General features: G+C 38.0%; 1 protein-coding gene across 1 annotated transcript in view; it reads left to right on the top strand.

Annotated features, from left to right (window-relative positions):
• Positions 1-4502: 4502 nt before the first annotated feature.
• The window catches only part of Rerg (RAS like estrogen regulated growth inhibitor), a 109358-nt gene continuing 101843 nt past the window's right edge, over positions 4503-12017 (top strand). The window contains exons 1-2 of the mRNA XM_047551108.1: positions 4503-4758; positions 8332-8504. Coding sequence (XP_047407064.1) covers positions 8444-8504 — 61 coding nt within the window. The 5' untranslated portion in view covers positions 4503-4758; positions 8332-8443. The remainder of the gene's footprint in view (positions 4759-8331; positions 8505-12017) is intronic.

Genomic DNA, 12017 nt, shown 5'->3' with positions numbered 1-12017 from the left:
GTATTTTGTTATGGCAGCCCCAGCAGACTATTACAGTGTACTGGACATCATAGATGATAGTTTTAGGCACTCTGGATCATGTTATCTTTTTCAAGAGTGTTGAGTTTTATTTTGATAAGCTGATAATTTGCTGGTGGATTAGAGTGTTCAAGGTCTCATTTTAGTCTGTATTGTGGGTGAAGAATCTATTTTGGATTTATCCTTGTTTCTAGGGCATAACCCTTATTCCTAAGGCATGGTCCTCACTCTTAGAATATGGTCCTCTTGCAGTTTGAGTCAAATGCCCAGGATGTTCACAAACTTTTCTGAGCACTGGTTAGGCTCAGACTCCACTGTCTTTCTAGCCTTCCAAGATCTCTGGAACCACCTAACTTTCAGATCCAGGCAGCTGCTCTTCTATTAGGTATCCCATAGACTTGTTAAACAATATGCTGCCTGGAAATTTGGCTAAGTCCAGGTGCATTTTCATGCAAATATCTGGGGGTTTCTCTCTGTGGCTATCCTTTCTAGTATTTTTACCTTCTGAACCCACCTGTCTTGGAAGCCCTTAGTTGTACTCTCTTACCATTATTTGACTATACCTTCATGAATGAAGACCCTTATGATGTCTCCAAGGAGAAAATTGGATGCATGTTGAGCTAACTTCAGTACATTCCTTCTATCAGGGTTTGCAGCCCTGCCTTGGTGGTTTTCTAATGCTTACAAAAAATATTCTGTGTAGTTTGATTATCTTTTATAGTTAGTCCACATAAGCAAGAAGTCCAATGATAGCTAAAGTAAGACTTGCCTTTGCCTACTATGTAACTAAATCAGCAATAACAACAGTAAATACCCACCAACAGCAACAAATAATAACTAAGAGCAACAAAATAAGGAAAGGAGTGCTATTTTTTTGCTATAAAACTTTAAAACTAATCTTCTTTGGAAATGATTGACCATACTTTAGACAATCCTGGTTTCCAGAAGCAGTACTGATGTCTAATAGAATCTTGAATATTCTTCCTCACCAATTGAGAATACCTCTAAATCTGGAGTAACGCAAACCAAACATCTATGTTATTATTTTCCAGTTGGAGGAGAGGGGAGAGTGAATAGTTATAAAGGAAATGCCTGAGAGAAAGTAGAAGGTTCCAAGAATGAATAGGGGAAGCAACCTCAGACCTGAGGAAATCTTTTCTTTGTTGTCCTTACAGTAACTGACCCTGACTGCCTGCACTAAATCCCAGGCAAGTTCTGTGGTACAACCTCAGAGGAAAAGCAGAGCATGTAATTTCTAACAGAGGCCACACTGAGACTCAGGTGACCTCTGCTCCATCCTGTATCTTTTCATCTCACTAGACAGAAGTCAGAATGCAATGCCCACCTTCAAACTATCACTTCATGGAGAAAACACACAGGTGTCAGATGAGGTAAATTCATCTAATATATATCATAGTAAACATGATTTCAAGAAAGAAACCACATAATAAATATAAAAGCATGCTCTGAAGAAAAAAAAGGGAGGAGAGGATCATTGTAAGAAAAGCAAGTTAATTACAAAATAAATTAAAAACAAGAAGAAGGGAAGAGACATGTATTCTCAATTATGCAGCAGGGCCTCCTTGAAAGCAGCATTTCATGAGGAAATCTAGGGATGAATCATAATAAAGAACCAATAATAGAAAAACCATGGTAGAAGAATTAATTAAATGAACTTTTTCCAGTTAAGTAGAGGACTAATTTTAAATTATTTTGGGTAAGAGAGTTGTAAGTGAAATGCAAATGTTGTAAATCTTGACAATGAGCAAATAATACCTAAGTGAAAATACAGAGGAGGAAAGAAAAAATAAAAGGAATAACAAGAAAGATTATTTCCTCTTTCTAACAGCAAGATGTCATTTGATATTGAATAAAACAAATAAATGTTTAAGCATAATGAATTCAGATCTGGTTTTATGGAATAATTTTGACTTGCAAAATCATTTAGGATGAAATAGGATGAGATGAGTAAACAGCTAAAGTTCAGCCATTTTTAAGATTCGCTTTAATTTCTTTATCTCCTGATTAGCTAAGTGTATTTTTAAATTAAAATGGCATTTGCAGTATAATGGCACTTAGCATATCTGTATGACATTTAACTATCTGTTAATATGTCTATGTCCCACATTATCTAGAATGATGATGGGCATCCTTGCTATCCCTTATGGTAACGATGGGTTCTGCACAGTGTGATTTGGCAGGGTGGGGGATAATTTTCTAATTTGTGTTTTTTTCCTACTGTTTGAATTGTTTATAATGAATATGATTAACTTCTAGAAAGACACATACAGGCACACGCAACTTCAGTTTCTAATGTGCTCTGGGGTTATACTCCCTCTTCATCTGTTACTTTTGTGTTAGAAATTTTAGCATAAGCTTGAAGCCAAGAGACTGACAAGCTTTCTCCCCACTAAGTGTACATTATGGAATCATAAGTGTGAAGTGTACATTGCCCTTTTTACTGATCCATGAGGTAGGTGAGCCAAGGAGGTGGTTCCTTTTGACTGCTTTTGAGATAAAGGAGCAGTTCTATGCAATAGAGGACACATACTGAAGACATAAAGTAATGTGAGTCATGCTTTGATATAGCAACTTGATCTCTCAGTACAGCACATCAAGAACTTCAGGCGTGCATGACACTGCCTTCCTGGTGGAGGCAGGAGTCCTGGCTTATATAGGTTAAGCATGAAAATGGAGAGAAACAGTTTCCATAAATGAGATTCTCTAAGAACTGTTCAAATGGAACCTGACTTGGGCCTTTTTCAATAACTATGTATTAGATAAGAATGGAAAAACGGAAATTCCAACTTAAGTCATTGTAAAGTTTTATATATATATATATATATATATATGTGTGTGTGTGTGTGTATATATAGATATATTATTTAAATTGTGCATAGGATATATGTTATGCATATAAATATATATTTAATATATTAAATATTTAAAAGTATTGAATTGCATATAGTATATATAATATATTCATAGATATTATAAATAGTATATATATTCATAGATATTTTTATTAAATACTGCCCTGAATACAAGATTCAATGTGAGAAGAAGATAAAGATGAAACTTGAACACATTAACACCAAAAAATTCCATGCAATTGAAATTCTATAAAATTCTATATAATCTACATGGTGCAATTGTTTTTCTGTTCCAGGGTTCAAAGATCTTTTGTGTCCTGAGACACTTAAAATATCTATCTCTCAAATTTCAGACCCATCTGTTCAATTCTTACTGGATATTCTGTCCCAAATTCAGCCTATAAGCAAGGTCACATGAATCTAGTTACAAACTTGTTCTTTGCATTTATCAAACAATTATTTTTTAAATGTCCACTATGTGCCAGGCACTAGATGCTGGGGGTAAGCTAGGGATCAGGAAACTCATAGAGGACATGATGTTTGAACTTCCTCCAGGAGCCAGCAGGGCAACTCCCACTCAATTAGGCAATCCCTACTTCTATCACAGATCCAGTCACTTAGTTCAGCCTGATTCCCAGTTTGAGTCTGCAGCACTTTTCCCAGTCAGTACCAGTCCTGGAAACTGCCTCTGTGGTTACCTCCCTTCCATCATTGTTATTCTTTAGATTGTTCACTCAGCCTTGGGCCCCTGTCTGCTAATATTGTGGTGGTATTTTGGAAGCCACCTGGTACCTTGGTGAGAATGTCCACATTTGGAATGATAATTTTTTAAAAAATCGGCAGTTTAGGTGTTTATTGCTCTTTTGCTTACAAACTTCATCATCTTGGGAAATTACGTAACCTCTCTGAAGCTCTGAAGCTCACCTTCTCACCTGTGAAGGATTAGCAACTATCATACTAGTGCTTACCTCAAGGGAGGCTGTAAATATTAAATGAGTTGAAGGATGTAAAAACAAGTCTAGGATAGCATGCATATTAATTCTTTGTTAGGTTTTCAGCATGATGGCATATGACTCCAAGACAAATCTTATTAACACTGGTCTTGTATGGAGGATGGAAAGCTTTTGGAACTTTCTCAGATATAGAAATATGAAATTCAGTTGAATTCAGCATTTATGTCTTTCCAAGCATCTCTCAGCTTCCAATCCAGCCTGGATTTTCTTCCCATCCTTTACTAACCTTAGACTAGATTTTTTCTTTTTCTTATCTTTCTTTCTTTTTTTTAATCTTCTCCTTCAGTTTCCACTCTGAGATTATGGGGATATTAAGTATATTTCCAAGGAATATTGTGAGAATCATTTGAAGAAAGGAATAAAAAACAACACGTAGTGACGCTTTCATATGCAAGGTTTTAATTCAGGAAAGTCGGTCTTCCAGAGCCTGGAGGCCTGGAACTGAGCAAAGGAGAGGAGCCATCCTTGGGTGCAGTACTTGAAAAGCGGAATCTCAGGCTGTCAAGCTCGGAGGCAGCAGTGCGGGAGGAGCCCACCCCTGGTCCCAGTAGGGGGCGCCAAAGCGCCTCACTGCAGCATCCTGGCCGTGGAGCGCAGCGGCCTCAGCCGGGCAGTGCTCGCGTCCTGCCGCAGTCTCTCAGCCGCTAGTTCCAGCAAGCGCTAGGCAGGAGATCCCCCTGCCTGGCCACCCACAGTTGCTACTGTTGCTTCTCCCACCCGCGATCGCAGCTTGGCAAGTCCGAAACTCAGCCTGCAACCTGGGCAGGTCAGCACAGGAGGGCCTCGGGGTCTTAGGGGACCGACTACGAACTTGCAGAGGACCGCAGGTCTCCCGGCCTGGAGAGTGGGAACAGGTGAGTGTCACGCACGTGTCTAGGCTGCTCATTTGGGACGACTCCCTGCAGACCCGTTTTAAGTCCTGAGCCCTCCGCCTCTGAGTCAGTTCTCCTAGTCACTGGGTCCTTCTAGGGTATCTTTGGAGTTGCTAGGAGTGCGAATGTGAACGCCAGCACCCAGGCTTGACAGCACTCTCCGCGCTAAGACGGGGAATGTCCTTTTGATATAAGCGGCATTTACTCTAGTTTGAAAGCCAGTGACCTTCAATCCACAAAGAGCTTGTCTATGGTTGCAGGATACCTGTTGATTTCAGAGTAACGCCATAGCCAAGGGGCTTGCACAATTATCCTTGTTTTTGTGGATGCTGCGTTATGATAAGATAAGGGAAAATTCCTAGTAATGGAACCAGGGAAACTTGATTTCGAAACCAGAGAAGGAAGGGTTGGCCCAAAGAGAGGAGAATCTCATTCCCACGACCGAACTAGGTTCTTTGCTCCCGTTAAACAGCTGCACTTTATTTTGATGAGACCATAAAAACAGAAGTTAGAAAAATGATTATAAAGATGCTTCCCCACCACCCCGCCCCTGAAAAGGAAGTAAAAAGTATAGTCTTGGGAATCATTTATGAGGAATGAAACCTTTTCATAAATAAATTAATAAGGTACTAGAGACTTAATGTCATAGGTCTAATGGAATCTGAGCTCCTCCGAAGTAGCTGCTTTTGTTTATATATGCTCAATGTAAGGGTGGAATGGGTCAATGAAAGCATCAATAATACAGAATTTGGAGCTAGATTTTTGCTTTATATTTTCAAATTTTTTTGTTAATTACTTTATGTTTAGGGTAAAAAACTGCATCTTTAATTGACATATTTAGGCTTTTATCTTTAGAACTGATAGGAACTGAAAGTTTTGTCCCAGCTAAAGAACTACCCACATAAAAAGTGAAGGGCAACTTCTAGCCAGAGTCAGAATATTTCTGCACAACATTAGAAAAAATAATGAGTTTTCTTATATCCATGTTATGGAAGGGCTCAGATTATGAGCTATTTTGAACATCAGAGACTTAGCAGCAGGTTCTTTATTAAAACAATTTATACATTTATCTTTGTTTTCTATCTTGTCAAATGTAACTTCACATTTTCATGAGAGAAATAAAATCTATGTCAGATTTGTGTCTTCCTTTAAAGTGATTTTTTTTCTAACCACACATAAGGTTGACAATAACCAGCTGTAGCTTTATTAGCTTATAAATGGAAAAAAATAACCCACATAATTTTTCTTTCATATGTGAAAGTCTTATGTCTTTGAGGCCATTTGGGAGTTATTGAAATATGTGACATTTAAAAAAACTTGTTTGATGGCACTTTATGAAGCATTAATCAAACAGACAATTATGTGGATTTTATATACATGGTAATAAACAGTTTTGTGTGAAATAGTCAATTATTTTATGCAAGTTCTTGACAGTTGTATGTTTCAAAGAAATGCTAACCAGCAACTATTCTCACCTAGAGTTTTTATAGTTAATATATCTTAATACATTATGCTTCTGTGATGAAGCATTGAACCTTAAACACAGAGGCCTTTTCTTAATGAATACATGAAAAATGATGAATAAAGAAATCCTTTTATCTTTAGCCAAAAGTATGGGACTGGACAAATTGCAGATGTTTAAGCTTTTGGTTTTTGTACTATTAATGATTACTATGATTTTTCACTTGGAAATGAAGTCAACAATAGCTAATGTTAATAGCTGCCTTCAGAGAAAGCTCTGGCACTTTAGAAATCAGCAAATAAAAAAAATGGTTAGGTAAAACTTGATGGCTTCAGTGCATAATGTAAAAAGTATTTTCTTGTTTCTTTGTGGAAGTAGTTTTTCAGAAGGCTTTTTCACTTTTCCTCTCTCTTGAGTTCTGTTTAAAAGTTATAGATGAAAAATGCTGGAAGGAGAAGTTAGCACATTTGTATTTGTTTCAAGGGTATCTTTACAGACTGGAAAAATGGGTACACGGTTAAGACTGATGTGACTGAGTTGAACACAGACAAAGTGAAGTGTAGTATTTGTGTGGAAACCACTGGTTGCAGAAGTTCCAAATGGGAGAGTCTGCAGTCCATGTGAAAGATGTGAGCCCTACTGTGAGTGGCTGTGCTGTGGCACAACCATAGTGTGCAAATAATGGACAGCCAACCTCTCAGGGAAGTTTTGCTGGGTCAGTTTCTTGGGTCACCTGTCAAGTAGTGAATGCAGTGGAGGCCACATTTTTAGAGTGATTGAATAGCCAGTGCCAGAGAGGAGCAGTACCTAGGGTGAAGGGGAAGATGAAGGTCAAAAAATTATAAACAAGAAATATTCCATGATGTAGACCCCACAAAGAGTGAATGAACAGGCTGGAAAGTGGAAGCCTAGAGTGGGGCAAAGCATTCTAACAGATGCTAGGCTACTTGATGAGTTCAGAGGGAAAGAAAAAATGGACTTGTTTTGAGTTGCTTCATAGACAAAAGCCAGGACATGTGAGAAGAAGTGATAGGAAGCAGATTGGAGCTCAGGAGAAGAAAGGTAGTTTTCCTTATTGGAAGAGACTGACTAGAAATGGAACAGTTTTTGTATGTAATGAACCCACCTTCCATATCTGGAAGTAGTAAATCAGGCACAGGATGATTGTCTGGACATAAAGATTCTTGTAATGACTAGAAGATTCCTTCGGTTGTCCTCCCAAGGCTCTTTCCAAGTTTACATGTCCTTGGTAGTAAGAACTGAGATGTATTCCTAAAGCACCAGCCTACTTACACTCTACATAATGCCACATCCCAAGTGTTAGGACAATATTATAAATTCATTTTATTTTACTTTATTTTATTATTATTATTATTTTTTGCGGTGCTGGGGATTGAACCCAGGGCCTTGTGCTTGCAAGGCAGGCACTCTACCAACTGAGCCATATCCCCAACCTTATAAATTCATTTTAATGAGGGTGTCACAGAAAAGGAATCAGAACTTGGAGCACTGTATCATTTTTTTTTTTTTTTGGTACCAGGGCATTTTATTGACTTCATAAACATACATATTTTTTATACAACTTGACCATGTGCTCTAGTGTAAACAGATAAAATTTAACCCTGAAATGAAAAAGTGAATTGTGTGGCAATGGAGTGGATCATTTACTCACAGAATAAATGTTATTCAAACCAAAGGGAAACAAAGAGTCCCTGAAACGACTCTCTGTTGTATGTCCTTATATGCTGGATGCTTACAGATGGGTGGCAAACACACATATTCAATACTTCAAGTGTTTATTATCAACGACTGCCAAGAAACAATGCCTTTACAAAAAGTTTCTTAAAATATTTTAAGAATGATATTGTGTATGAAAAATGCACATGTTAGATGAAATGGATTTAAATTCAAGTCCTGAATCTACCATTAATTAGTTAAACAGCTCATAGTCAATTAATAGCACTCTCACGGGATGGTGAAGATCAGTTTAGAAAATGTTGGTAAAGTGAATGTGACTGGCATATAGTAGATGTTTAATAAATATTAATTCATTTTCCAGTCATTTATGAATCTTCAAATCTCTTTTGTCTAAGGACTGTGGACTCTTCCAAGATTTACAATGATACAGTGAACTCAAAGACTGGGATCGAAAACGTCTGCTCAGCTTTTTAGTTTTAACAACAGTAAGTTCTACCAACACCCATCATGGCTAAAAGTGCAGAGGTCAAGCTGGCAGTATTTGGGAGAGCAGGTGTGGGCAAGTCAGGTAAGACTTCTGTTGTGGTTGCTGTGGAGTGTGTGTGTGTGTGTGTGTGTGTGTGTGTGTGTGTGTTGGGGGTGTTTGTGTGTGTTTGCCACTGCCTCTTGTGATTGGGCGGGTGAGTGGTAGGCATTTCTCATATTCTCACTTGTTCTTTTAGATGAAATTTTCTTTATCTGGTACTCTTATTTTGTATAACTGACTGTACTCTTTTTTATTTATAATAATGTAGTTTGCTGATAATACACAAGGAAATGGATATATCGTAGGTCTTGGTATTCTAAGGGAGGATATTAAACAAACTCCAAAAAATCGGATCGTGGAAATTTTAAAATATATTTGCTCTTTACTCTCTAAGAGAGCCTGAGGGATCATTTTTTAACTCATTCATTTTGATTTTCTCAGAGAAAAGTCCAATGTCAAGGATGTGTTTGGAGTTTAATAACTGGTGTTGAATGAATATATATTTATGAGACACAAAATTACATTATTGTCCAACACTTTTAAACTAGAGGAAGACTGTAAGACACCTATTGCCAGTGCCCTGGGATGAACTGAAATTAGTAAATTCTGGCTAGCATTAATAATTCAAAGGCTTTTTTATTCCCCACTAGAGAAAAGATTTATATACCTTTAAGAGTAAGGATGGAATGGTAGAACCAAGAAATGTACCTGATACTCAATTTGTACATAATATTTGAGATTTTATAATTAAAATATACTAACAGAGATGTTGCTAAAATGTCAGGACAACATGGCTTCTCAGACACTGTCTTTGTGTCTTATTGGAGGGAGGAGCCATATTTGATTTTGCACACAGAGTTTTTGGATCTCAGGAAAGGACTCAAACAGGGATCTAGTGGGTGCATGTTTGAAGAGGGAAACCCATTTGGAAATAAACTAGTAATCCAATGCAACAGATAATCCATATGATCTCAAACCAAACACACATAAGCATTTTTCGATACTGTGAGCAACTTCTTTTTCCTGACCTACTCTTTAGTTATTTTCAGCCGTAATCTTTCTTATTATAATTCTTATTCTCTATTTTTCTTTTAATTTTCTCACATGCTCTTGCTTCCACCATGCTTTTCTTCTACTTGCTGTTTGCTTTCCCCTCTGGCAGAATCCAAGCAAGGAAAATAGTTGGCCAGGCTAAGAAACTGTGGCATTCACAAGATTGAAGATAGCTAAACCCCGCCCTATTAATCTCAGCGTTTCCTAATGGCGTGAGAACCTGGTTTCTGTAGCTGTCAGAAGGATCTGGAGAATGAGGAAATTATTGCTGGGAGTGGAGGCAAAGCGACAGGAGTGTGGCACAGGCCTGTGCTGCCAACTACGGCTTGTCTAAGTCCTTGTGAATGAAGGGCTGGGCCCAGGGCTGGCCATGTATTATTTGTTCATTCCTCAAGTACCATGAACAACAAGGGAAAGGGATTTTTTTAAAAGCTTTATAACACTTAGTAAAATAAATTTCACATGGTTTAAGAATTTAAATTCAACTGGAAGAACCACTTGGCTCTGTGTATACCCATCCCTTTCCCATCTTTCCCATCTGGGAGCAAGTGCCACTTCCCTCTATCATGACTGATTCATCAAGCCTGAGCTATGACCCCAGCTTCCCTGTCTTTCCCCAAATTGTTTCAATTATTCCTGTCATTCTTTCCTGACCTGTCTCCCCTGAGCATGTCTTGATCTGCTACGCCATCTTCGTCTTTTTTCTCAAGTTTAATGAACTTTTTCTCTGAACTTTTCCCCATCTCCAATTCATTACTTAAAGTGTACCAATCTTGAAAAAGTCATCACTGATCAACTCAACAAAACTAATAAATATTTTCTAGTCTGATCTTCTTATACCTCTTTCTACCTTGTAACACAACCACTCTTCTCTCCCTTCCCAAGCTCCAAGGCAGCCTGCTCCTTGGCTTTCTTCTCCCTCTGCATTGCCCCTAATAGCTGCCAACATGGGCTGCTCCTCATCTGCCAACCTTTAGGAAATTGGGTCTTTGCATGCCATCCTCCTGTCTTCTCTCTCCATGCACTCTCCCTCTTAGCCAGAGCCAAAAATAACACCTGCACCTGGAAGACAACTTTTGCTGATTAGTTTTATTTGATGTAAAATGAAGAGGTTGAAATTGCTCCCTAAGGCCTTTACCAGCTCTAAAATTGTGATTTTTAGTAAATGAATCTTCCTTGGACTGATTTCTCTGTCCATCTTGTATACATTCACCATTTTCATTTGGATGAACATGACAATGATAGACTTCATGCCTTTAACAATTGCCTTTTTGTCTGCCATCTATAGACAGATGCTGTTTTCCTATTTCAACATCAGCTTGTTGTCCTGAGACCTGTCACCACACCTCACATTTGACAAGTACCACTGGTTTGACTTATACATGGGAGACAACTTTTCCTATAGTTCAGTGCTAACCCCAGACTGCTTCATACCTATCAACTTTGAAAACAGATAGTAGCAGTACTAAATTCATGTTTATTTTCATTCTTTTGTAATATGGCTCTATCTTGTCTCTGCCTAGTCATTGCCCCACACTTTTACCTTTCTACTGTAGAGGCTTTATCAGTCTCATAAGTAATGTTTGCATTTTTAAGCTGAGAGAAATTATTCCTGCTGGAATGTACTGCAGCTCCTTAGCTTACTCGGATGCCTCCCAAGATTAGTCATGATCTTTTCCTGGGCCCTCACAATTTAATTTCTCTCCAAACCATGTAGGAGAGCCAGCTTGATCTTGGGCTGGTAGAAACTGAGCTTCTCTGATTTGTCTTGGATCTGTGTGAACTGTCTCCAAGGCTTCAAGTCTTACTTGACCCCTCCACTTTTCCCCCACACTAAGTGCCAAATTGGTATTTCAGGGTTCATAAGACCATATTGTCCATTTGCCAATTAATAGATGGTTGACTAACTGTAGGCAAGATCATGAGCTCTGGAGTCACATTGTATTTGACTCCCAATTCTATCCTTTATTAACTGTATGAATTTGGCAATTTGTGGCAAGTTATTTCTCAATTTATTCAGTTATATAAAAACATATAGTCATGCCTATTTCAGTTATTAGGATCAAGTGAATGATATGCAACAGTTCGGCACATAGCAAATGCTCAAGTACTAACATATTATTATAATATTTCAAAGTATTTTAATTAATAAGTTCTCTGATGAACACGTGTAATCAGAGATATATTCAGGTGGGCATTTTGGTTTTCACAAAAGTCAGAAATCTCCCAAGGTAAAAAACTGTATCTTTACTCAGCATACTATCAACGTGCTTGTGTGCTCACAAACACACACACACACACACACACAACACATTTTTCTCTCTTTCTTGAACCCAAAGTCTGGTTAATGTCAATTACAGCTTGGTCATTGATGATTATGATGATACTTCTTTATGACATATGTTCAATCTTGGAAAAATAGCCAGAAATATGTTAGTGTCGTCAATAAATTAACACTCTTATGTTTGAAAGTGCTTCTGGTATGTAGTGGCTGACTTCCTA

Source organism: Sciurus carolinensis, chromosome 4 (genome assembly GCF_902686445.1).
Source record: "Sciurus carolinensis chromosome 4, mSciCar1.2, whole genome shotgun sequence".
Taxonomy (NCBI): Eukaryota; Metazoa; Chordata; class Mammalia; order Rodentia; family Sciuridae; genus Sciurus; species Sciurus carolinensis.
Note: the sequence above shows the minus strand (reverse complement) of the source record. Positions and strands in the feature narration are given on the sequence as shown.